Source organism: Haliotis cracherodii, unplaced genomic scaffold, assembly GCF_022045235.1.
Source record: "Haliotis cracherodii isolate W230 unplaced genomic scaffold, xgHalCrac1.p SCAF_20, whole genome shotgun sequence".
NCBI lineage: Eukaryota > Metazoa > Mollusca > Gastropoda > Lepetellida > Haliotidae > Haliotis > Haliotis cracherodii.
Genome location: NW_027266276.1, coordinates 17,063,802 through 17,091,378, shown reverse-complemented (window position 1 = coordinate 17,091,378; position 27,577 = coordinate 17,063,802). Strand labels below are relative to the sequence as shown.

Here is a 27,577-nt window from a genome sequence, read left to right as displayed (position 1 = left end):
TAATTTCGTAAGTCACAGAATCTATCGTGAGTGAAGATTTCCTGTCATCTCAAGCGACCTGTCACTGATGTGTTCCACGGTTGTTGATGAAATCTGACACCATGTTGTTTTCTCAGCTTATTGCATCATGTGATATATAGTCATATTACTCATTTTCACGAAATGCAAGGAGTCAAGGCACAGCTATCAATCTGGGCCGTTGTTTGGCTTCGAGAGAAACAACATCTCGAGATTAGTCACAGGGAAGGCCGACTACAGACGAATATACACATCAGAATTATATGGTTAGCTGGTTCAGTTCCATTCTGTCCATAGGAGTGAGATTCTGTTCATTCATAAGAACGTTTCTGATGAAATCATATTGCTGAAAATCTGGAGCGTCCATCATGTCGGCCATATGAAGATTCTCCCTCCAAGATAACCTATTGTCTGGGGTCCACCCATTCATCATCATTGGCGCACCGTTGTGCCGTCCGTTGTAAGATACAGCGTTTGGTGGAAGCATCGGAGGTTGTTCGAGAGATGGGAGGTTGAGGGGAGGTTGTTGGAGAGGTGGGAGGTTCAACGGAGGGTGGGTGAGAGGTGGGAGGTCGAAAGAAGGCTGGTTCACTGGTGGGGAATTCATAGGCTGAGAGTACATAGGCGGTTGGTTCATTTGATGCGAGTTCATTGGCGATTGGTTTATTTGATGCGAGCTCATTGGCGGTTGGTTCACTTGATGCGAGTTCATTGGTGGCTGGTTCATATGATCAGAGTTCATAGGTTGTGCATTTATTTGTGGATAGTTCATCTGTTGCGAGTTCATTGGTGATTGGTTTACATTTTGTGAGTTCATATGTGGATGGTTCATAGCTTGTGAGTTAATGGGTTGTTGATTTACAGATTGGGAGTGCATGGAATTTTGGTTTATTGGATATGAATTCATGGGTGACTGGTTGCTAGACTGTGAATTCAGAGTTGGTTGATTCGTATATTGTGAATTTATGGGTTGTTGATTTACAGATTGGGAGTGCATTGAATTTGGATATGCGTTCATTGGGGATTGGTTGTAAGACTGCGAATTCAGATTTGATGGACTCATAGATTGTGAATAAATAGGCTCTTGGTTCCCTGATTGTGAGTTCATGGAATTTTGGTTGATTGGATATGAGTTCATTGGTGATTGGTTGTTAGGTAGAAAATTCACGTGGAGTTGATTCCCTGATTGTGCGTTTGTGGATTGTTGATTCCCTGATTGTGGGTTCATGGAATTGTGGTTTATTGGATACGAGTTCATTGGTGATTGGTTTTTAGGTAGTAAATTCATATTTAGTTGATTCATAGATTGTGAAATAATGGGTTGTTGGTTCACTGATTGTGAGTTCATGGAATTTTGGTTTATTGGATATGACTTCATTGGTAATTGGTCTTTGGGTTGTGAGCTCGTATAGGGTTGATTCACAGGTAGTGAATTCATCTGCGGTTGATTAAATGATTGTGAGTTACTGGATGGTTGGTTAATTTGAAATACGTTCGTCGGTGTTTTGTCAATGGGTTGTGAATTCATTGGTGCCAGGTGAATTGGTTGTGAATCTGTTGGTGGTTGATTCACAGGTAATAAATTCATCTGTGGTTGATTAAATGATCGTGAATTACTGGATGGTTGGTTAATTTGATATTCATTCATCGGTGTTTTGTCAATGGTTTGTGAATTCATTGGTAATAGGTGAATAGGTTGTGAGTTTGTTGGTGGTTGATTCACAGGTAATAAATTCATCTGTGGTTGATTAAATGATCGTGAATTACTGGATGGTTGGTTAATTTGATATTCATTCATCGGTGTTTTGTCAATGGTTTGTGAATTCATTGGTAATAGGTGAATAGGTTGTGAATCTGTTGGTGGTTGATTCACAGGTAATGAATTCATCTGTGGTTGATTAAATGATTGTGAATTACTGGATGGTTGGATAATTTGATATTCATTCATCGGTGTTTTGTCAATGGCTTGTGAATTCATTGGTAATAGGTGAATAGGTCGTGAGTTTGTTGGTGGTTGATTCACAGGTAATGAATTCATCTGTGGTTGATTAAATGATTGTGAATTACTGGATGGTTGGTTAATTTGATATAAGTTCATTGGTGTTTTGTCCATCGAGTGCGCGTTCATTTCTGGTTGGTTAAGAGTGATGGGTTTTTGGTTTGTGGATTGGAGGTTTACATGTGGTTGGATAATATGTTGTGATTTCGTAGAGGACTGTGACTGTTTAATTGTATATGTGTTCAAAGGTGCTCGGTTCATCGGTTGCGAATTTATTGGTTGTTGTTTCGACGAATATGAGTTTATCTGTTGATTAGGTTTGTTTCTAGCTCCCTGGTTGATAGGTTGAGCGTATTGTGGTGATTGCTCAACTTTTGACTGGGTAGGAGGATGTGGGTGCACGTATGATGTGTCCATCTGTTGAGAATTCCCCATTGGCTGCTCCACTGGCGTTGTGTGCACAGGTGGATTGTTAAACGTAGGGGGGTTTATAGTTTGTGAATTTACAGTGGGCTGTAGAAACTGGGACGGCATGTCGTTCTTCCTTTGCAAAGGGGCTTCATTGTAATTAGTCTTAGGAAATTGGCTGTTGGATGGCAAATACTGGCCTTGATTTGCAGGTTGCGTATTTACTGGTTTCTTGATTGACGCAGGATTGTTGCCATTGTTGTTGAAACCTAAACCAAAAGTACGATCTGGGTTGCCTGGTTGACTTGTCTGATCAGAACCAGAGGTTTGAGACAGGGGTCTGTTATTAACTGGCTGCTCTCCTGCTGTAGGAAACGGATTTGATGCATGGTTAGTAGATGGATGTCCTTGGCTTTGGGCGATGAATTTAGATAGAGCAGTCATCATGTCCACGGATTTTCGTCCTTGTGTATGAGGGTGGTTTCGGGAACTGACAGCGCCTGTGTCAGATGGGTTTATAGTGGGTAAATGTCCACCAACTGTGTTCATTGTAGGGTTTGTGTCAATGGTGGGCAATGTTTTGGGTGGATTCATATGAGCCTTGTGATAATAGGAAGCCCTTGGTGCTACTTGACCTCCTTGATACCCCTGACCTCCACTTCCATGAACACCTTGATTCACCTCAACTATGTGACCTCCTTGAACATTTTGACTACCACCACTTTGACTTTCCTGACTGTTACGGCCTCCTTGAACTCCATAACCCCCTGGACTTCCCCCACCTGCATGACCACTGACGCGTGGTACCACTGCTGATGCTCTAGGAAGAAATCCGTCTGAAAACATAATGGCGGTGCAATGTAAGTACATGTGATACAAAAATAACGACAAAATATATCTCACAGTGGGGTTTGCACACATTACCTTATGTGTTCTATAGAGGTTGTTAAAACCTTTGAAAACCTCATGTATCAACCTCACGTTTCAGATATTTATCACAAGGGCTTCAATATGAGGTTTTGGAAAGGCATTCAGAAGTGATTCACATAAGGAAGAGAATATATGGATGTCAACTTCTTTATTTTGAGGAACACAACGTTTCGGAGTATATGCTTAATTCTTCATCAGGTGAATGAGGAACACAAATTCGGAGTATATGCATACTCTTTCATCAGGTGAATGAGGAACACAACGTTTCGGAGTATATGCTTACTCCTTCATCGGGTGAATGAGGAACACAACGTTTCGGAGTATATGCTTACTCCTTCATCGGGTGAATGAGGAACACAACGTTTCGGAGTATATGCTAACTCCTTCATCAGGTGAATGAGGAACACAACGTTTCTGAGTATATGCCTACTCCTTTTATCAGGTTCAATATGGACAGGCTTCAATATGAGCAGCTAGTAATGTGTTTTCCCTGTCATCCATTGCAGCGAACAGTGCTCCTGTGGGGTACGTTCTTTACAGGAAATTATAAAGATTCCTTTATACAGTACATCCCTGCAAAATATATGGATACCGCTGACTGTTTTGGGGAGGTCCAAGCTAATGGTAATTTGTTGTCACAACCATTTCGCCCTTAAACCAATTTAGCTTTGTTATATCCACACGTCTTAAATCTGATATATACCGAAACGTCGCATCATAACATGATGAAGAAGTTGTCATCCATAAAATATCTTGTCTTTAATGTCAGTAATAACTCGCACGATTAGCAAAAAGTCACGATCTTGGATTATTATCGCCGGTTGTAGTCTGCATCACATGACGCATTTCATCACTGTATATCAGCCAGCGGCGACGTTTGACAAGCACATAATTTGCAGCGTATGCAAACAATATGAAAGTGTGGGAGATTCAAATGTTGCGTTGGTTAGGTCAACAAACACATTTTCCTGAAGTTTATCCATGATATAGTAGGTCAGCATTCGTCTATATTATTAATTGTGTATACATGCATTCTCAGGTGCCTGATTGATTCTTTGTTCGGCAGTTTGTTTACCAGTCAATCAGACAACGAGCGATTCTTACTGAAATTGTATTTACATATATATAGAACTAGTAGTTCCAGAAAAGTCACAGTTTGCGTATCAGCCAATCAAATTCCATGCAAGAGTTGTGACACATGTGTTTAATAACAGTTTGTTATGCTGCACGTTCAGGAAGTACCACGTGTGTAATACGTGTTGGTATTAAACACTTACGGTCACAGGTACACTTCGATTGATGATATACTGTTCCGGGAGCACATTTCCTTGGCATCAACTTTCCATGGACTTTTTCAAAATACATATCTGGCCTCTGCAAGTTCGGTGACAGGTTTGGACAGATCTGACCTGAAACGTGTCATACTCGTGATTGATAGTACTGACAATTGTTATGTTTTTATATTAATCATGTAGATGTTAACTCGGTACGTTATGAACGGTACGTAGTGTTGTACGTATGTATAAATATGGTACACCTTTATGGTGACTGTGGTTGTATAGTTCCATTCAATAGAAAGGATCGTTAAATAATCATATCAATTATGGAGATAATTCTCTGAGTTCTTTAATTGGAAAAATATACAACAGTATCAGAGAGGTAAGATGGTTTCAGACAGAAACATTCCAAAGTCGATCATACATCTTACTTCGTACGCAATTATTCAGAAATGTTTACCAAGAAGAAAACAACACTTTATATTGCCTTCATTGATTTTAGAAATGCATTTGACTCTGTAAATCGCACTAAGCTTTGTCATTGCTCGTATTCAGCTGGTTTAAATGGTAAAATCATAAAGGCAATCAAGAGAGAGAGAGAGAATAATGTTTATTATAGTGTCACATGTTATATTCACTGCATACTAAAATAGGTACACTAACAATAAATTATAACATACAACCAGGTATGGCATACAAGACACTAGACATAAAAGCATATGTATAAGGTCATGATCTGGATAAGGTAAATTAAGACATATACAACACAATGTGTAAAGTTAAGATGAGGTTATGAACACCCACGCACGCACGCACACGCACACACGCGCCAAACTACTTATACAGCAGTCACGCACACAATCATACACAAACACGAAGACACACACACACACACACACACACACACATACACACACACCAAACATACACATATACACACACCACATGAACACGTACACACCATACGTACATTATACCCCCCTACCCAACACACACACACACACAGAGAAATCTGGCATACATTCATACATAGCGTGCATTACATCATAACGTAAATCATCATACATGTCATCAGTCAATTAAAAGGTGGACCTCAGTCTCTACTGAATTAAAACCAAAAGGGCAAGTTCTATCCTGGAGAGGGACAGGGGAACGACTGTACCTCATTTTTTCAATTTTAATGGGGATGCTGCCACTGCGTATAGGTGCCAAATATTTTCTGGTGTTTCTATGGATATAATTCAATAAAACATAGGGCGCATGCGCTTGATCCTTCCTAAGCAATCTATTGGTCCTCAGCTAATTACCTTTAGGGTTATTAGCAACATTCTACAGCTCTGAAAACCAAGCAGTGTCATCCACTTGAAATAGATTTTGCTAAATGAGAGTGAATTGACCACGTGTCATCGAATGGACATCGATCAAGTCGACGACGTTTAAGTTTCTAGCTAGCTTGTAAACTTCCTTTTCCAATGGGCGCCTTCTTTTACTTGAACAAGCATGAATGACACGAGGCAATCTTGTAATTTGCATACTGTTGAGGCGGAAGAATACACGAAATACTTCTATGCGTTGCTTAGTGACACATGTTTTCCAACCCATGTCTCCCCCGGCGGCAACGTCTAAGGCCACGATATACATAATTGCCTGACAATCACAATACATGGAGTAATTTATGAATTATCATTAACCATCAGTGACCACGTAACGGCAGATTGTATTTAAAAAAGTAGACATTATACTTTGTATACTTTTGAAAAGTTTCTCGGTTTGATAGTTGCCTCAGTAGTAATTCAAGTTTATAACAGCTTGGTTTCACATGGTAGAAAAGTGGCACATAACATTCTCTTTCCAGTACCAAGTATCGATATGCGAAGAGATAATGAAGTCACCTCCGACTTTTACTTTATCACATAAATTGCATAATCTATCATTGTAGAGGGTAGTGATTACTAGAACGGAAGTTGATGAGGGGGCGAGATAAATGATCAGCTTCCATTGCTTACAATTCTCATAATATGTATTAATACAATGCTGTAGATCTTCAGTAGTTTTATAAAACCAACAGTTGTTCCAAGATTGACATCCTCACATTTAGAGACATTCAAATGGGCTTCAACGTCATTTAGAAAGAGTGAAAATAGAAGAGGCGATAGGTTTTCGCCCTGACGGACTCCTCTTTCGCAGCGAAAATATCCTTTTATGTCATAATTATGTTTTATACACGATTTAATATTATCGAATTTGTTCAACATAATCGTAAACAGTCTTAAGCGTATTCAATACGAAAACAGTTTCTGTCGAATCCCTACCTACCTGTGAACACACAGAATAGTTTTGTTTTTTGCTAATCTTAAAATATATATAAGATTGTTTAATACAAATATGTGGTCCACTGTCCACCTTTTCTTAAACGCGCCTGTATCTCTGAAAGAAGGTTGTTTTCGTCCACATATTTGTTCAGTCTGGCTTTTAGCACAGAGGTGAATAACTTTCCGAGACAGGATAATATAGAGCTATTGATCGATAGTTTTCTGGTCTATTAGCGTCGCCTTTCTTATTATATACTGAGTTAAATTAAAAACTTCACATTTTTAAAAGTAATCCCATATATGATATACAATGGACAAATGTATCAGAGAAGGTAATTTTTAATCATTAATGTCTAAAGAAGGATTTTAATTAACGATGGTAACCATAGTTTGTCCGAAGCACCGGTATTCGGTAATAACATCGACAGTTTAAATCATAAGTCCCAAGCACGAGAATCTGATGGCACACAAGTCCAGTAGCGTGTATGGCCACCATGTGCGTTGACAACTGTCACACAACGCCTCTGCATGGATATTGTGATGCTTGTGAACACATGATTGGGAAGACGACGCCATTGTTGCAAATTCTGGTTGGGTCTGGAGAGTGCGCAGACTTCTGCCAAGAGCATCCCAGACGTGTTTGATGGGATTGAGGTCGGGAGACCTTGACGGCCAGTCCATGACGTTGACTCCCGCCTTGTGAAGGAAATTCCTTGCCAAAATTGCTGTGAGGGATCTGGCATTGTCGTGTTGGAAGATCAAACCGGGTCCATGTGCTGCCATTAAAGGCAGAAGTTCTGGTGCCAGTACCTGGTCGCGGTAAGCAGCAGCGTTGAGGTTGCCACGGATGACAAGAAGCCTGGAACGTGCATTGCCACAGAAAGCACCCCACACCATGACACTTCAGCCTCGAAATCTGTCAACTTCCTGTACACAACACTGGGCGTAACGTTTATGACGGCGCCTCCACACCCTCGCCCTACCATCAGCAAATCGAAGATTAAATCGGGATTCATCACTGAAGACGACTTGATTCCAATTCCTCTGAGTCCATCGTAAGTGTCGCTGTGCCAAACAATTGACGTTGACGTCTGTGTAATTGAGTGAGAATCAGCCCGCAGTATGGCCGTCGTGCTTGAAGGTGAGCAGTTCTCAGACGGTTTCGAACAGTTTGCGCACTCAGTCTACCCCTAAACAGTTCATTTCTGGTTGATGTAGCCGTCAAAAATCGGTTACGGAGGTGACGTAAGACAATCTGACGATCCTCTGCATGTGACGTCACACGTGGTCGACCTGGCCGAGGGCGATCAGCGGTGGTACCCGTTTGCTGTAGACGCGTCTGTAAATCATAAACAGTCCGTCGACTACAACCCATCGTCCTTGCGACTTCAGCTACGGACGTTCCCGTCTGCAACATGCCGATGGCGCGTTCACGTTGCACATTTGAAAGGCGTGGCATGACAAATGGCCGTAAAGACTTTTGTTTTCTTGTGTTTTTCTTTTTTTGTTAATGACTGCTAACAAGTATGGCTGAAAACACGAGCGGTATTATGGCCACGTGACCAGTTGCACGTGAAAGAACACTTTTGCCACTATAGTGCTGTGCACATGATTTTGATCGATTCACCTGCACAAAAACGGGTGTTATCTGAAGACAATACGTGGCCATTACTGTTTAAATACACAATCAGGGCCCACAATGATAACTGGTCAAAATGTTAATATTTTAGGATTGTGAAGTTTTTAATTTGGTTCAGTATCTATCAGTTTAATAATCCCTGCTAACCAGGATTCTGGACTATGTTCACTCTCAATTACTAAGTTAAATAATTCATAATAAAATGAAGAAAAAATTCATCTTTTTATCATATCAACACCAACACTTTTTATTTTTGCCAGGAATGAATGATTGCGCCAACTTTATTGCTTACGAGGGCAAACATTTAGGGGTTCATAAAAATCGTACGCGCCCTGGGGTCATATCACGTCAGGAGACAATAGTGTATTGTGTCGCTGTTATCCGGATGGCATTGTTGACGTCATTCGAATCTTATTGTGAAATAAGGTCGGAATGACGTCGCTCTAGAAACGATATCAGAGCTAAAGATTGTTGACGTCATTCAACAAATTGTGGTTCCGCTGCTGTTGCGACTTGTTTTTAGATAAACACTAAAATCTGTCTCTGTATGTAGACATCTCCTTCGGTAATAAATAGAACATCATTTTCGTGTTCAGGTCATACTATGTTTACGACACACGTGCCAAAAACCGGTATCCCAGAATTCGCTCTCCCTCGGGAAATACCGGTATTTAGATACTCGTGTCGTGAACATTCTATGTCATGAACACTCATATACTAGTAATATTCTCTATGTATGACGATCAATATTCCCCAGACGCCGTGTATGATCCGTAAAGAGGGTGAGGCCATGGACTGAATCTTGTGGCAGACCACAGGTCAGATCGAGTCTCTCTGTAGTGTTATCTACGATAACAGCCTGCTTCCTGTCAAAAGGAGAATCAGCTTAATGCAGTTATGTCTATTCCCATACTAACACAAAAGAAACGTCACAATGGATAGATATATGAGAAACCTTGTCCAAATATTGTAAACATACTTTGACACATATTAAAAAGACGAAACATGGCAAAACTGATCATCAATGTTGAAATTAAGGTGTCAAATGTTCTCAAAGTGAAACGCAACACGAGTCTCTGAGAAAATTGCATCACAAGTCAGTATCTCGTGTGTCCGCCATGTGCTTTGATGACTGCTGTGCAACGTCGATACATGGAATGGATGAGGCGGTTGATGAAGGCCATGGGCACTTGAGACAACACTCTGAGGAACGCCTGACGCAGTTCAGCTGCAGTTGTCGGCCTTGGTCGAACGTCATTCAGCCGTCTTTGAATCTCGTCCCACAGGTGCTGAATGGGATTTAAATCGGGACTGAGGGCAGGCCACTGCATGGTTCTGGTGCCATTCTGCTGGAGGAAGTCTCTTTTTGCTCTTGCAGTGTGGGAACGGGCGTTATCATGCTGAAACTCGTCGTTACGGCGACGTGCCAAATGGGGTATGGCGTGTGGTCTCAAGACTTGATCAGTGTGCCCTCTGTGCAAGACCAATTCCACCGCAAACAATGATGCTCGGAGCACCCCACGAGTCTCTTTCAACAGCAGAAGCATCAACGTTCGCCGCGGGGTCGCCAGACTCTCTGCCATCTGCTGACATGTAACAAAGCGATCTTGAAGATGCTGTCGCACAATCTGACGATCCTGACGTCGGGTGGTGACCCTTGGTCTTCCACTACGTGGTCGGTCATCTGTGGTGTTGGTGGTCTGGTACCGTTGCTGGAGCCTGTTTCTGGTCCTTACGTGGACTTGAAATGCATTAGCTACGTGCAGGTTTGTTCAGCGTGCAATCGTCCAAGGGCTTTGTGTTGCAGAATTCTTGTTAATCTTGGCATGTTGTAGCAATTCAATAACGAATGAAAGTTATCCGATCTGGGTGGATTTTTATAGGGCAAGAAATGGGGGAACGCATGTGCATTTCAATTTGCACGGATCTCACGTGCATCGGGTTACCATGGCCGTTGCCGTGATGCCTTTGGGCGATCGGTTTTATTGGCTTTGTTTTTTATCATCAAATTTCATTTTTCCGGACAAGGTAATGTTAATTTTTAGAAACTTTGACAAAAATTACCCCGATATTTAAATGACAACTTTTCATGCAATGTTACTTTGGGCGTCGTTTCTTTTGCTGTTCAGTCTAGTTTGTGTTGCCCTGTAACAAACATGTTCACGAAACAAGAGGATATACATGTGTTTCTCTATGTGACACATGCGTGTACATCCGTCTACATTAAGAACAAAAAAGTTGTTTTCGGAAATGACTTCTATCCACTCAATTTATGTCAAAGTAACATTTCCTCTTGTCAGAGACGACTTGATTCAATTAATCGCTATCACGTCTTACATTTGACAGTAAGAACAATAAGCAGAAGACAGTGATTAATTAATAACGAATGGATTTTGCAAAGTATATACATCAGAGTGTAGGATGTTGATCTCTATTTGAATTGATGCAGTACTTCCTGATTTGTGTCATTTGTGTTAAGTATTTTAATGTGTCAATGAAATAATAAGCTGAGAGGTGAAACGTTTTGGACATATAATCCCTGGCACGAATTACTGTTGAAGGACGCTCTAAAAGTTATATACGCTGACACATAGTTTTCTTTTTGAGTTGATAGTTTTACAATGATAAGCCGTGCTTGATGTACTGAAACAGTCGTTAGTCCCACCACTATTTTCGGAAAATACGTTATTGGGTTGTTAGCTAGCAAAATACAATGTGCTGAGGACGTCCCATTTAACATGACACGTTACAGAGAATGTAACTACTTTACAGCTTAATCTTGGTTAACTTCGCTTGTTCATTATGCCCAAATCTTCCCTCAAAGGTTGCAACAGTTCTCAGTTAAATACGTTCTAATTCTGGAAACCCATATGCCCAGGAACGTTCTGCATTGTGCAACATCTCGGACAAAATGTAACATGCCGTTTTCATTGGTACATACTAAGGAAGGACGAGAGAAAATATAATTTTTTGGATTTGCCAAAACACTAAGGTGTGACAAATATTGAGGCATGCAATTCAACAAATGTTTGGCCAGTGGGAGATACAGTGTGGCCATGGACCAGCAAAATCTTTCTTCTTCGCTCAAAACTCAATTCTCATTCTCAAAACTCATTTCTTGTTTTTTGTCACCTCACCTCTTTGTGATAGCTTGACGAGTCACTTTTCCGAAACGAAATTAGGAATGGCGGGTTGGTGCACTCGGGATTATCCGCAGGCTAGAATGCACTTTATGTGCGCATGTGCCGCAATGTAAGATTGTGTTGTGTTTTTTTCTCCTCGCGAAATTGAATACCAACTGAGAAAAGATATCCGGAAAGGCTATTTCGCGACAGGAATCTTGAAAATTGATATCTGAGTATTTGCCAGCGATCGTCCTTACTCTTGGCAAAGTCTCCTAAGAGCAATTGTCTCACACATCCATTGATCATCATTTGGTTATTTCATGATCATTAACCAAAATAGCAGGACGTGGCGTAATCCCAGAGATGACATCCTTACCTTGTCAGCTTCGTCGTGTTGACAAAGCTTCCGACCTCTGATCAGAAGGCCATTGGCTCGAATTCCATTGTGGGACTCAGAAATTTTATGGCCGCTACACTTTCATTATTAATAACCCCAATGCTAGAGAAAAATTGTATCGCTGTTACCTTCGGAGCGAAGCTTCTAACAGCAATAGCCCGACCACAAGCTCCCGATACTAAACATACTAAGCTGAATAATAGTTATTCATGTATATTCCATAGGTAACTATGCTAAATAGCTCCCCATTGTTATAGGTGACTACAACCATGCTTGGAGTTGAACTCGCAACCGACTGACCGTTATGTTTTTTAAACACGTGATGACTGTCGTGATGCCGAAAACCTTAATATTGTTAATAATTTCAAATGTTTAGGAGTTCCCATGCATATCTCGACAGAACACTGGACGGATAGTATTGCTCTTTGGTTGATGCCGTAAGTGCACAACGAATAGAATGCATAACGAATCCCTCTTTGTTTCATCTTAATAACACCCTTAGATATTTCTAAAACAATCTATCTAAATATATAAAAAAACAACGGGTGATAGATGTTGACCATGTATATTTCTGTTCATACTGATGAGGCCAAGCATATCTTGGCATGTGTCTTTTCACAACTTCACTTACATTGCTGTCACGATTAATACATGATTAATGCATAACCTAAGTTTATAGCAATATGACAGTATGGGTGATTGCATCAGTTATTAAATGTTTATGTTGCCAAGAGAACAAACAGCACTCACCTGCAGTTACGGTGAACAGTAACACCCACAGAGACGTTCTCATAAGGCTTGGTTGTGCCATTGCTCCACACACCTGTTACAAATATTAATAACATTATCATTTTCTCTACATCGACATGTGTTGAGTATCTGTGATCTGTCAGTGTAACGAGAGAGCGGCACATGCTCAACAAGTTTCGGAACACCATGATGTTGTTGTTTGTATTTGTGTACTTCTTAAAAAATGAACTGCTTGTTTGTTGTTCTGCGTCACTGTCAGTAATACTCTAACTATGTCATTGGAGCCTGTCAAAAATCGAGTCTGGGACTGATAAACAAGTTATTGATATTATGAGCAACGCCGTCAGGGTACGACGACACGCACTCGCCGAGCCAGACCACTCTATACCAACTAGTCGCCTCTCAGGACAAGCATAGTTAATTGGAACTCTGAAAAAAATTCAGTATATTCCTCTTATTTCAATGCCAAAATCCTGCATGTGAGCCGGAATTGAATTGTCAAATATACTTAAATAATTTGCCGGCAGATGTTGTGAAATTTACGTTATGCTAACTTTCATTATGTTTAGCTCAATTGTTCATTGCATATTTTGTCAGGGTACGACGACACGCACTCGCCGAGCCAGACCACTCTATACCAACTAGTCGCCTTTCAGGACAAGCATAGTTAATTGGAACCTATTCTAACCTGGGTGTCCATTTATTCCATTAATACATGTTCCGAGCGCTGTCTATGTTGTTAATGTAAATGTAAATCTACAAATGTTGATCTGAAGCGAAGACGGGAAATCGTCTAAACTGTTCATGGCTTGATACTTTTCGTCATAGATTTATTTAAGATGGCGTACTATGACATGCATAAGTTCACTATATATTTAAATTAATATTTGACCGACATTTTTATCTCTAGTTGATATTTATATATTCTGCTGATCATTAGGTGTGGTTGTTATGGTAGCATACTACATCCATTATTTGATTATGCCATTGTATTCCCTAGTAACATCATCTGTAACAAATATATAATTGAAACGTCACGAATTGTCAATGACTTTGTTCATTTCTATGTAAGATTGTCTTTGGTAGGAATTCTAGAAGTTGGTATTGCTAATGACTATAATAGTGTACATGACAAATTAGTATTTAATTTTAAACATTAGAAATTTTCACTTAAGATTATACTAATCTTTGTCTTTTTGTATATCCACAAATTTGTCATTTGTGCCTACGGACATAGTTTGGCTGAGCTCATACACGAAGGAAGTTGTGTCAGTGGCAGGTGCCCAATATGATGATTAACACAGTCCCATCAGCAAGTCAGAAAACATACATGGAACATCACTCACAGTTCTCGACATATCCCGTTGCAAAATGCCCAAAGAAAACTCACTCAAAGCAAATAAATTAAGAACTTCAAGGAAGTGTCGTGTCGTGCCATCATCAAACTGTGAGCTAAGAAATGTTTTCTCCTTGTGTTAATATGTCCTGTCACAATGTCCTATAAATAAGTATACGACCACTTCATTCTAAGCAGGTTCAGGGACTCATGAGTTGTAAGTGACATACATCAGATATGAACGACAAAGCACATACATGGTCAGGAAATAAAAGTACGAAATGTGAAAAATAGTTGTCATGGTTACCATTAATACATATTCATTTTGAGGGCTTAAATATTTCATGTTGACATATTACAGTTATGAAATTTCCCCTCTATCCATTCAGAACCCCATCATCTGTAGAACCCCATCGCTGTAGAACTCCATCGCTGTAGAGTATATTGTGGGGGTGGCTCGGTGTAACAAGCACAAAGTTAATGTTCTGGTGAGGACGAGATCGTTAAAATGTCAACACCAGCGATGATTCCAAACATGTGATCTTAATTCGATTTTACTATGACTCTCTTATGTTACATAGATGCTGGTACGATGCACATCTACGAATGCATTTGATTTTATTGTCTGCGATCATCTAGGCATTCTTTTGTATTTGTGTAATGCATACTGATAAGTAACAGTTGATTCAAATAGAGATGCATTTACATTGACATGCATCTCGCCGACCTACAACTTGGTATGTTGGCTCCTGATAGTGCCGCAAGTTACAGTCTGGTTTCAAATGTCACAGTCAACGGGAGAAATAGTTGTAGACATATCCCCTTGTTACATTTCTAAACTTCTTCGCGCATTTCATTTCATACAGAGCAACGTATTGTAATGCCAGTTACCAGATTCTCTTAATCGTGAAACACAGACATGTACATGCAAGGATGATTCCAATATACATGTTATGATATTTGTTCAGAAAAATAACATAGTTAAGTAAATTGTGCCGGTTATAACCCTTTTCACGGGACGGAAATCCAAATACATCGTATGCAACAAATAAAGGTATCTGAAATCACGCAAATAAATATATTCAGTGAACACAATGTCAAAATGTGTTCCCAGACAGTTTATTAATGTACCACAAAGCGCATTAATGTTAAAGACAAGGTACGAGTCCCATACGAAAAACACATCCCTACTTTTAGACTTTGACAAAATATTAAAAAGATTTTAGAAATGATTTTACACATAATCCAGAACGCCTTGTAAATATGTCTTCATACTGTGAGAAACACCCAGGGGGGTTCACGTGAAATATGTTTCCTGCTGCAGATGCACGTGCGCCTCGCTCTCTAGCAAGTTGATCTTTACAATGTATGGTACTGGTTGTTCACGCTTTTAGAGATCCAAAACGAGTATTATGACAATTGCTTGCACATTTGGAGATGATGATCGGAATATGTATTTAATGTGGAACCCTGAACAAAGATATATGTTACTCCTGTTTCCTATATATAATTACTTTAACCTGAACATCGGGTGACATTTGGGTGTAGTTAATGTAATCATAAATAATTGACAGCCAACTGTCGTAGACGTCCGAACAATAGAATGACCTCACAGGAATATGTTAACTAACAGGTAATATGATAGAGCATTTGGATGTTGTTTGTGTTAACTTTGATACCTGATCATCAGGGGATCATATATATAAATGCATTGAGATAATGAAACAAAGACCAATCATTCTTACCCCTCTTTGATTTTTATGTTCCCCTCACCAATACGTCCCACAACTAACTAATGTTCTCGCCTGTCTCTGCCTTTATCGCTTCGGAGAAAACCGTTGCAGGCTGACGTCACAGTTCGACCTGTCAATCCCATTGTTTCCTGCATTTTATGACATGTACAAAGAGGTATCACGTAATTAGTTTTTGGAAGTGGGTCCCATTGTGTAGAAGTAAGCGTGTTTTGGAAGTTAATATATTGTGTTTGTTGTAGTACTTAGTAATTCCTGCTCGAGGTGCCAATCTACGTATGATGTCACGCTATGGTGGCGCTTGATTCTGAGCCAGGAATTCACATGCCCTCTTGAACATGCACTGTACAGTCATTCTCAGTTAAATGGTACAAATGCAGTCGCTCAGATATGACACCGATGTATCCCTAAAATGTAGAGTATTTGAAGTTATATGTCTGCGCATTTTTTAGTTAAGTATACCAGAAACATAATTCGAAAGTAAATAACACATAATACATGTGCAAATAATTCACAGATGTAATTTTCTAGCATGGGGGTGCATTTTTCAATTGTCGGCGAATGACAATTCCATTAAGACAATGTTAAACTAAGATATGTGTAAACTAAGATATATATGTCAGAAATACTAAATATCATTCTGAAAAAGATTCAGTATATTCCTCTTATTTCAATGCCAAAATCCTGCATGTGAGCCGGAATTGAATTGTCAAATATACTTAAATAATTTGCCGGCAGATGTTGTGAAATTTACGTTATGCTAACTTTCATTATGTTTAGCTCAATTGTTCATTGCATATTTTGTCAGGGTACGACGACACGCACTCGCCGAGCCAGACCACTCTATACCAACTAGTCGCCTTTCAGGACAAGCATAGTTAATTGGAACCTATTCTAACCTGGGTGTCCATTTATTCCATTAATACATGTTCCGAGCGCTGTCTATGTTGTTAATGTAAATGTAAATCTACAAATGTTGATCTGAAGCGAAGACGGGAAATCGTCTAAACTGTTCATGGCTTGATACTTTTCGTCATAGATTTATTTAAGATGGCGTACTATGACATGCATAAGTTCACTATATATTTAAATTAATATTTGACCGACATTTTTATCTCTAGTTGATATTTATATATTCTGCTGATCATTAGGTGTGGTTGTTATGGTAGCATACTACATCCATTATTTGATTATGCCATTGTATTCCCTAGTAACATCATCTGTAACAAATATATAATTGAAACGTCACGAATTGTCAATGACTTTGTTCATTTCTATGTAAGATTGTCTTTGATAGGAATTCTAGAAGTTGGTATTGCTAATGACTATAATAGTGTACATGACAAATTAGTATTTAATTTTAAACATTAGAAATTTTCACTTAAGATTATACTAATCTTTGTCTTTTTGTATATCCACAAATTTGTCATTTGTGCCTACGGACATAGTTTGGCTGAGCTCATACACGAAGGAAGTTGTGTCAGTGGCAGGTGCCCAATATGATGATTAACACAGTCCCATCAGCAAGTCAGAAAACATACATGGAACATCACTCACAGTTCTCGACATATCCCGTTGCAAAATGCCCAAAGAAAACTCACTCAAAGCAAATAAATTAAGAACTTCAAGGAAGTGTCGTGTCGTGCCATCATCAAACTGTGAGCTAAGAAATGTTTTCTCCTTGTGTTAATATGTCCTGTCACAATGTCCTATAAATAAGTATACGACCACTTCATTCTAAGCAGGTTCAGGGACTCATGAGTTGTAAGTGACATACATCAGATATGAACGACAAAGCACATACATGGTCAGGAAATAAAAGTACGAAATGTGAAAAATAGTTGTCATGGTTACCATTAATACATATTCATTTTGAGGGCTTAAATATTTCATGTTGACATATTACAGTTATGAAATTTCCCCTCTATCCATTCAGAACCCCATCATCTGTAGAACCCCATCGCTGTAGAACTCCATCGCTGTAGAGTATATTGTGGGGGTGGCTCGGTGTAACAAGCACAAAGTTAATGTTCTGGTGAGGACGAGATCGTTAAAATGTCAACACCAGCGATGATTCCAAACATGTGATCTTAATTCGATTTTACTATGACTCTCTTATGTTACATAGATGCTGGTACGATGCACATCTACGAATGCATTTGATTTTATTGTCTGCGATCATCTAGGCATTCTTTTGTATTTGTGTAATGCATACTAATAAGTAACAGTTGATTCAAATAGAGATGCATTTACATTGACATGCATCTCACCGACCTACAACTTGGTATGTTGGCTCCTGATAGTGCCGCAAGTTACAGTCTGGTTTCAAATGTCACAGTCAACGGGAGAAATAGTTGTAGACATATCCCCTTGTTACATTTCTAAACTTCTTCGCGCATTTCATTTCATACAGAGCAACGTATTGTAATGCCAGTTACCAGATTCTCTTAATCGTGAAACACAGACATGTACATGCAAGGATGATTCCAATATACATGTTATAATATTTGTTCAGAAAAATAACATAGTTAAGTAAATTGTGCCGGTTATAACCCTTTTCACGGGACGGAAATCCAAATACATCGTATGCAACAAATAAAGGTATCTGAAATCACGCAAATAAATATATTCAGTGAACACAATGTCAAAATGTGTTCCCAGACAGTTTATTAATGTACCACAAAGCGCATTAATGTTAAAGACAAGGTACGAGTCCCATACGAAAAACACATCCCTACTTTTAGACTTTGACAAAATATTAAAAAGATTTTAGAAATGATTTTACACATAATCCAGAACGCCTTGTAAATATGTCTTCATACTGTGAGAAACACCCAGGGGGGTTCACGTGAAATATGTTTCCTGCTGCAGATGCACGTGCGCCTCGCTCTCTAGCAAGTTGATCTTTACAATGTATGGTACTGGTTGTTCACGCTTTTAGAGATCCAAAACGAGTATTGTGACAAATGCTTGCGCATTTGGAGATGATTATCGGAATATGTATTTAATGTGGAACCCTGAACAAAGATATATGTTACTCCTGTTTCCTATATATAATTACTTTAACCTGAACATCGGGTGACATTTGGGTGTAGTTAATGTAATCATAAATAATTGACAGCCAACTGTCGTAGACGTCCGAACAATAGAATGACCTCACAGGAATATGTTAACTAACAGGTAATATGATAGAGCATTTGGATGTTGTTTGTGTTAACTTTGATACCTGATCATCAGGGGATCATATATATAAATGCATTGAGATAATGAAACAAAGACCAATCATTCTTACCCCTCTTTGATATTGATGTTCCCCTCACCAATACGTCCCACAACTAACTAATGTTCTCGCCTGTCTCTGCCTTTATCGCTTCGGAGAAAACCGTTGCAGGCTGACGTCACAGTCCGACCTGTCAATCCCATTGTTTCCTGCATTTTATGACATGTACAAAAAGAGGTATCACGTAATTAGGTTTTGGAAGTGGGTCCCATTGTGTAGAAGTAAGCGTGTTTTGGAAGTTAATGTATTGTTTTTGTTGTAGTACTTTGATATTCCTGCTCGAGGCGCCAATCTACGTATGATGTCACGCTATGGTGGCGCTTGATTCTGAGCCAGGAATTCACTTGCCCTCTTGAACATGCACTGTACAGTCATTCTCAGTTAGATGGTACAAATGCAGTCGCTCAGATATGACACCGATGTATCCCTAAAATGTAGCGTACTTGAAGATATATGTCTGCGCATTTTTTAGTTAAGTATACCAGAAACATAATTCGAAAGTAAATAACACATAATACATGTGCAAATAATTCACAGATGTAATTTTCTAGCTTGGGGTGCATTTTTCAATTGTCGGCGAATGACAATTCCATTAAGACAATGTTAAACTAAGATATGTGTAAACTAAGATATATATGTCAGAAATACTAACTATCATTCTGAAAAAAATTCAGTATATTCCTCTTATTTCAATGCCAAAATCCTGCATGTGAGCCGGAATTGAATTGTCAAATATACTTAAATAATTTGCCGGCAGATGTTGTGAAATTTACGTTATGCTAACTTTCATTATGTTTAGCTCAATTGTTCATTGCATATTTTGCAACCAAACAGGTTTATTCAAAGCTGGAAGAAACATACAAAAAGCATATACCTTGTAAAATACAACAAAAGCTATAGTTGGTAAGAAATTGTTCGTTAATGAGGAATTTTCAAAGCAATTTTTAAGGATGTAATAACACCTAAGAGCTAGTATAAAGTAATGTGAATTTGAATTAGTTTCAGCCTATGGTCACGAACAGGGCTTCTATATCCACAAGTGTTTCGTAACAGAACAGCGCCAAAACGCAGTTTTATATCTGGATATTGAACTATTGAGTTTCAGATGTAACTTATGTTCAGTAATATACATTTGATAGGTATTTGAAAAAAACGTTTAGTAGTAAATGGAAAGCCCAAAGACTATTTAAACACACGTGTTTGTACCACTGGCCATTGCATCACGCCTTCTGATGTCACCAGAAACATCGAGAGGTTTGGCTCGTCCATGTTGTTCAGTTCAAGGTAAATTACGAACTCTGTGACGTAAATTTCGCGTGATCGGATCTTCATTTACTGCTGTTTAACTTTATAAAATCTGACAAATCTTTCTTTTATTTTGTGCTCAGAAGTGTCATCAATTCAAATAACCGGCCAGGTCAGATTAAAATATCGAGTTTTTATCATTTTTAGTCAAATTCAATGACAGATCATTTATTGTTGGAAAGTCTTCAAACAACCCACCGCCAGGAGCCGTATTTTTAAATACAATTAATCGAGGTTAATTGTGAACTGTATTTGTAAAATTAATCACTGGGTCAGATTACACTCAAATACAATTGTTTCAGGAAGCAAGTTCAAATGCAAACCAACAGTTTTCGGAGTGACGTAAATTACAACGTAAATAACACATTCAGTATGGAATAGATTAGTGTCAGTAAGTTAAGGTAAACTGAACCAATGCAACAGTAATCGTTTGAAGGTTTTTATAAATGCTGCCACTTTAAATTAGACTGTCACGGTCATATGTCCTGTGCTACTGTTTGAACGACTGTCTAAATGTGAGAACCAAGTATATTTTCATATTGCTACGTTATATGACTTCACAGTGACATTTATCGAAATATTTTGATGTGCGAAGACTTGCCTTCACGGGATCCGTAATGAGGCTTATATAATGTCCTCAGGTTTAATTTCTTGCATATGCAAATAAAGGAGAAAAACTATAAGTATTAAGTAGACATCTTTAAAAGTTATTGTGCGTGAAATATCTAGTTTCCTTTTAGTATTTAGAATATGCTGCATTGTCCATCAAATGATCTTTAGGAATTGCGGTAGATTCCTTTAATGTTTAACCAGGTGTTGTTATGTAAATTACACTGTCACTGTCACGACACTATTTGTCCCTCAGTGCTGAATGTTTAGTTATAGCATTGTTGAAGTTTCTACAAATAAAAAGTAAATAAAATGTTTTCATGAAAAATCACAACTTATTATTTCGATGCTTTGCTCAGCTAATTGTTTCATTTAACTGATAATGACTGTGTAACAAGTACAACTGACGCAAATAACTGGTTTACGTCGGAGATGTCACTCTAATTTTCTAATTTCCAGGAGTCGAACGAGTATATTCGCATGTTTTCTCCATTACTTTTACAGTGAATACTAGGGACCCAGGTAATCTTTAAACCCCACGTACAGTACGGTAACAAAGGAATTGTTTTATGAAGAAGCACATAGGACAGAATGACACTTTACAAGACTGTTTCAGGGACAGTCTTTTAATAAATGCCAGGAATTAAACAGACGTGTCAAAATCGTAATAAGAAACCGGTTATCATTGGCTCTAATATATAATCCCTTAACCTGCATGTACATCTACGGCTGCCGTTACACTGGTGCCTATGGAATATTCATACTTGTTAAGAAGTCACGTGGACAGGGTCAGATTTCAAACAAATGGAAAGGATAAATCTAAACACAACGCTCCAGGGTAACAGTACAGATTCCAGTTATCACAACAGGTGTTCCCAGATCAAGAATTCGATGTCCACCAGGCGGTTTCGTCGTTTAAACAATTACTCCCGTCGTTCTTCTTCTAATGAAGTCATATGATTACTTTTTACATTACTTTACACATCGAGAGAAGACTTACTTCCATGTAGTAAAGAAAAGTGGAAACGATATCAAGTTGCACAGAAGGCAACTCATCTAATAGAATCACAAGTTGATCTTGTCGAGTTTGGTATCAAAAGTGCTGACCCCAGCATATTGTGACACGTCACCTGACACCGCCCACAGCCATTTAATTGTCCAAACTGATTCTGTCCTCATCTACAAGTGCGTATGCCTACGTATACCTACCTCACAATTGGTTTACATATACACTGATCAACATCCGAAACCAAGGACGTCTTAGAGACGAAGTATTTACATGGCGTCTGACTTGCTACGTTATCGACATATTCTGGCCCGACATTCCAGCCCCACGTTAGTACTATTTCAGCTGCATCCTTTATATGCTATGTTTTTCAGAAGCCCGAATATTGAAGTCAAGTATTCATGATAATTCCCTTTCAAACTTTGTTGTTTCCGTCAGATATATCCCAATACGTTTCCATACTCAAATATTATGCTCAAGGTGCAGGCAACACAGTTCAATAGGACGCTTGGCGGAAGAGATAGGTCTTGATTGATGTTCTAAAGTAGAGTAGGTAGGACATTCACTGATATCAGAGAGTAGATCCATCACGCTGAACACTTTCTTGTAGACCAGGAGGACACGTACGGCGAGAGGACGAAAGTAGGATAAAGTATGTTAAGAAAGTTTCGCGCTTTCCCTGCCTGGGGCTAATCACGACATTGCCCTGGAGTGCTTGCTAAAACTATTATAATACTTTGTCACAGGTTTAATTAATGCAACCGGCAGTAACTTGTTTGTGTCGAATGATACAGTTGAAGTTAAGAAAGCAATTGAAATATTGCTTATACATATACACATCGTTCGTTCAAAGGCAACTTATAACACGTGACGACCCCCATTGTGTAGAATATTTTTCCTGAAAAGTTTTATTTGTATCTAATTGGAACAACTGTTTAAATACATAATGAATTATCCCATGGACCTATGGAAAAACAACTAAAACGCCTTGTCTGCTGTGTTTTTATTTTGATATAATTGTGCAAATGATCAATAAAACATTTGGAACTTTCAGATGTATGACATATTCACACATCACAGGTTGTACAGTGCATATTGGCGGCATCAGTTTACCAATCCATTTAAAGAGAGAAATTGCAGACTTGGTAGAGAGTTTGGTTGTTGTTGTTGTTGTTGTTGTCGCTTTGGTGGATCTGAAACATAAAGTAAAACAAACTGTATAAACTTTACATCTATAATAAGGAGCGCTGGCTCATATAGTACTATTCACCATGTAATCGATAAAGTGCAAGTGACAGTAATGTATCGGAATATGCAGCAGAACCCTACTGTTATCGCAAATGATCCTCTTTATCCTGAAAAAGTGTTCATCCTGTCTCAGAGCACAGTGAAGTCATGTGAAATACGTCACAAAGTGAACAGATCCCACTAACGGTACATTACACTTCCCGCTAGGTCCAGGCACTACACTACGCATAATAGTTACAGGGGTACATTATCAGAATATAATTGTGCTAAACGTGACCAAAATTACAAACATCCATTGCTCAGGCAATTAGCTGTGCTCAAAAGACGCACTACAAACGTCATGTCAAGCCATTAACGATCAGATTCTAAACGTCAACGGCTGAGAATAATCAGTCTCGAATATCTGTCGAAAAAAAAATCCACTGGGCGTAAAAGGGAAATAAAATAGTGGTATAAACTATATTAATCACTGAAAATAAGTGATGACCAGCTGTTCGCTAAAGGTGTAATTTTAATAAAAAGTAAGTGTTTGTTGCCTAACGCCGCACCCAGCTTCATGTGAACAACAGAGGCAATCCAGTGATCAGAAGCGTACGCAATGACACAACTCGGTCAACCGAGTCATCCAGCAAGATCACCTGATCCATCAGTAAGGGGGAGTGATAACATGAGGTGAGGTAAGGTTGGGTGAGGTTAGGTGAGGTGTGGTGAGGTGAGGGGAAATAGGGTTTAACATGAGTAAAACACGCCCGTGACTTCATTCTATTGATTCAACGCTCCATTAATTTGTTCAGGAATGGAGTTGTTTGTCAGTTATACAATATCCTGATTTTGTGTTTGTTTGTTGTTTAACGCCGCACTCAGCAATTTTCCAGGTCTATTACGGCGGTCTGTAAATAATCGAGTTTGGACCAGACAATCCAGTGATTGACATCATAAGCATCGATTCACGCAATTGGGATACGATGACATTCATCAGCCAAGTCAGCAAGCCTGACCACCCGACCCCGTTAGTCGCATCTTCCGTAATGTCTTGGACCAACATTTGAATTAATTTACACTTGGAATAGACGAAACAAATTTTTGACAAGTGAATTATTTCAAATTTTGTTTGAAGACGTGTCCCCAGCGTTTGATTTAAGGACGTCTAATAGTCGACCTGTGCTATCGCGACACAGGAAGGAACTGTGTGAAATTAACTCTCACATATTTTCAAATATTTCATAATGCGATCGGGTAGCCTAGTGGTTAAAGCGTTCGCTCGTCTCGCGGAAGACTCGGATTCGATTCCTGACATGGGTACAATGTATGAAGCCAATTTCCGGTGTCCCCCGCCGTGATATTCCTGGAATATTGCTAAAAGCGGCATAAAACCATACTCACTCACTCACTCATTATATGTGATCGTTATCATCGACTTCGATATATACGCAATTAATTGCACTTTCAGTCTCTCGGGGCCAAGTATTTTTAAAATTACTTTCTTCGGAATCGTGACTTCTCGAAGGAGCAATGCTCACTTCTACCCAGAGTATAATGACACTTATGTAAAATGCACTTACAGTCACAAACGGTGTTGTTGAAACGAGAAACGTATCCAGGATAACACTGACAGCTGTAGCTGCCTGGCTGATTGACACATCGCCCTTGGTTACAAATGGTCCCGTAGGCAATCTTGCACTCGTCAAAGTCTGTAAAGGGTTATAAAAGTGTCAGTATTTCAAAATGTTTCATCTATGAATACCGTGTACCATTATAATTGTTGTTTGTTCATTTGGGCCTTTCCTGAATACCTGGATTATGATGATTGCATGGAGCTAACTGCGAGATGTTGTACAATGGGAATTACGTCACCTCTTCCTCATGGGTATGGACGGACCTAGAATATGTCAAACGGATAAATTACAGCTGGATCAGCGCAGTGGACACAACGCCGTACAAACAAACGAACGTCAATCGATAGTAGCAAGGAATTAAGGGACCTACCATTTGATATTCTGGTGGGTGGTGTTGGGGTGGTGTTGGGGCTGGGTGAGGGAGGTTAGGCGTATGTGTGTTTAATGGGGGGGGGGGGGGGGGGGGGGTTGCTTATATTTTAGCGAAAAGAATAAATTATCTATGCTTTCGGCCTCTGAAAAAAACAAGAAAGTGTCTGCCACAAAAATGGCATTGTTGCAAGAAGTTTTTCCTTAAAGTCATGTTCAAAGTCTTAAATATAAAAAAACAGCATCTGCTTTTGCAGTTGTACCTGATGAAATTTCTAATCTCGATACAAAATCCCAGCAACCCACCTTTCCACCCCTCCTCCCAGGAAACTCTAACGGTCGGTCCCTAAACATCTGAATGACGCGTCTTACCTTCACAGATATTAACATCCAGGATGGAGTACGTGAATCCAGGGTCACACAGACACACAGGGGTAGCGACAAATGGTGGTCCCAGACACACGCCATTCTGGCAGCTCGCTACTGTACACAGTGCTGAAATATAGGGAGGCTTGCAATGTTAAAGGATGGAGTTACAGATTCAGTGTTTTGCAGATACTCTGTTACACTTCACTAGAGCCAACTATAGTGGAGTTTATACCAGCAAAGATTCTACAGGAATAGTTTGCTTGAAAATGCGAAATCCCAAATAACTACCATACAGGCAGAAAACGACGATGACTTATACCGATTAGCTGAATTGAAAATGTATCTGAGAAATAAATCATACAACACCACAGGTAGAACGTTAATATATATGTACATACCTTCAGCTTCAATACACTGAACACCGCAGCTAGAACGTTAATATATATGTACATACCCTGAGCTTCAGTACACTGAACACCACAGCTAGGACGTTAATATATATGTACATACCTTGAGTTTCAATACATTGAACACCACAGCTAGAACGTTAATAAATATGTACATACATTCAGCTTCAATACACTGAACACCTCAGCTGGAACGTTAATATATATATGTACATACCATAAGCTTCAATACACTGAACACCACAGCTAGGACGTTAATATATATGTACATACCTTGAGCTATAATACACTGAAGACCGCAGCTAGAACGTTAATGTATATGTACATACCTTGAGTTTCAATACACTGAACACCGCAGCTAGAACGTTAATATATATGTACATACCTTGAGTTTCAATACACTGAACACCACAGATACAACGTTAATATATATGTACATACCTTGAGTTTCAATACATTGAACTCCTCAGATAAGACGTTAATATATATGTACATTTCTTGAGCTTCGATTCACTGAACATCACAGCTAGAACGTTAATATACTTATGTGTCCATACCTTGAGCTTCGAGTCTCTGGACACAACAGCTAAGACGTTAATATATATGCACATACCTTCAGCATCGATTCTCTGGACACCACAGCTAGAAGGTTAATATATATGTACATACCTTGAGCTTCAATACTCTGAACACCACAGCTAAAACGTTAATGTGTATGTACATATCTTGAGCTTCGATTCACTGAATACCATAGCTCAAACAGTAATATACATTGTACGCACCTTGAGCTTCGATATACTGAACAACTCCAATGAAAACAAAAGTAGCGAATAGAAAAGCTACAAGAGATTTCATATCTGTTTCCACAGAGCTAACGATTCGCTTTTTAGCAAGAAATGTTTCGTATGCTTCTGATGGAAAACTAGGCCTCTTATATACCTGACGTGTTATTTCTTATTGCCATTGCTGAAATCGATTGAATGACCGATCTGTGACCATACATGACCTTTCATAGACATACATGGATACCATCCTATTTTTTGTGCTTGTTTTTATACGCTTTCTGCTTACAGTACAACGTCTAGGTGTATTCGTTATTACAATATAATATATACACACATATATGATGATGAGGGCACCCGTGTACGTGACCGGTCAATATTCATGTCCCCAGAAACTCAGATGAGAACAAGGATGGATCACATGTTCAGAAACATACCAGAAACATACTAGAAACATACCAGAAACAGACCAGAAACATACCAGAAACATACTAGAAACATACCAGAAACATACTAGAAACATACCAGAAACATACAAGAAACATACTAGAAACATACCAGAGTGAGTGAGTGAGTGAGTATGGCTTTACGCCGCTTTTAGCAATATTCCAGCAATATCACGGCGGGGGACACCAGAAATGGGC

At 39.1% G+C, this 27,577-nt stretch overlaps 2 protein-coding genes across 2 annotated transcripts; both read right to left on the bottom strand.

Annotated features, from left to right (window-relative positions):
* Positions 1–277: 277 nt before the first annotated feature.
* On the bottom strand, positions 278–12,916 carry LOC139470123 (protein PF3D7_1417600-like). The gene is made up of 4 exons (XM_071252417.1): positions 12,856–12,916; positions 4,633–4,764; positions 2,473–3,261; positions 278–2,295 (listed from the first exon to the last, which is right to left on the bottom strand). Exons 1-4 carry the CDS (start codon positions 12,914–12,916, stop codon positions 278–280), a joined length of 3,000 nt encoding a protein of 999 aa, XP_071108518.1.
* A 10,330-nt stretch (positions 12,917–23,246) lies between these two features.
* Positions 23,247–27,006, bottom strand: LOC139470087 (fibulin-1-like). Its single transcript, XM_071252378.1, has 4 exons — positions 26,934–27,006; positions 25,748–25,870; positions 24,953–25,081; positions 23,247–23,335 (listed from the first exon to the last, which is right to left on the bottom strand). Exons 1-4 carry the CDS (start codon positions 27,004–27,006, stop codon positions 23,247–23,249), a joined length of 414 nt encoding a protein of 137 aa, XP_071108479.1.
* Positions 27,007–27,577: the final 571 nt, after the last annotated feature.

Excerpts from the sequence above, each read along its gene's own strand:
- LOC139470123 (XM_071252417.1), bottom strand. The coding sequence starts at position 12,916 with ATGGCACAACCAAGCCTTATGAGAACGTCTCTGTGGGTGTTACTGTTC. Across the intron at positions 3,262-4,632 it reads ATCGAAGTGTACCTGTGACC|ACGGATTTCTTCCTAGAGCA; the intron begins GTAAGTGTTTAA and ends TTATGTTTTCAG. Across the intron at positions 2,296-2,472 it reads TAACAATCCACCTGTGCACA|CAATAAATTCGCAACCGATG; the intron begins CAACGCCAGTGG and ends CGAAACAACAAC.
- LOC139470087 (XM_071252378.1), bottom strand. The coding sequence starts at position 27,006 with ATGAAATCTCTTGTAGCTTTTCTATTCGCTACTTTTGTTTTCATTGGA. Across the intron at positions 25,082-25,747 it reads GGATGTTAATATCTGTGAAG|ACTTTGACGAGTGCAAGATT; the intron begins GTAAGACGCGTC and ends AACCCTTTACAG. Across the intron at positions 23,336-24,952 it reads CAACAACACCGTTTGTGACT|ATCCACCAAAGCGACAACAA; the intron begins GTAAGTGCATTT and ends TTTATGTTTCAG.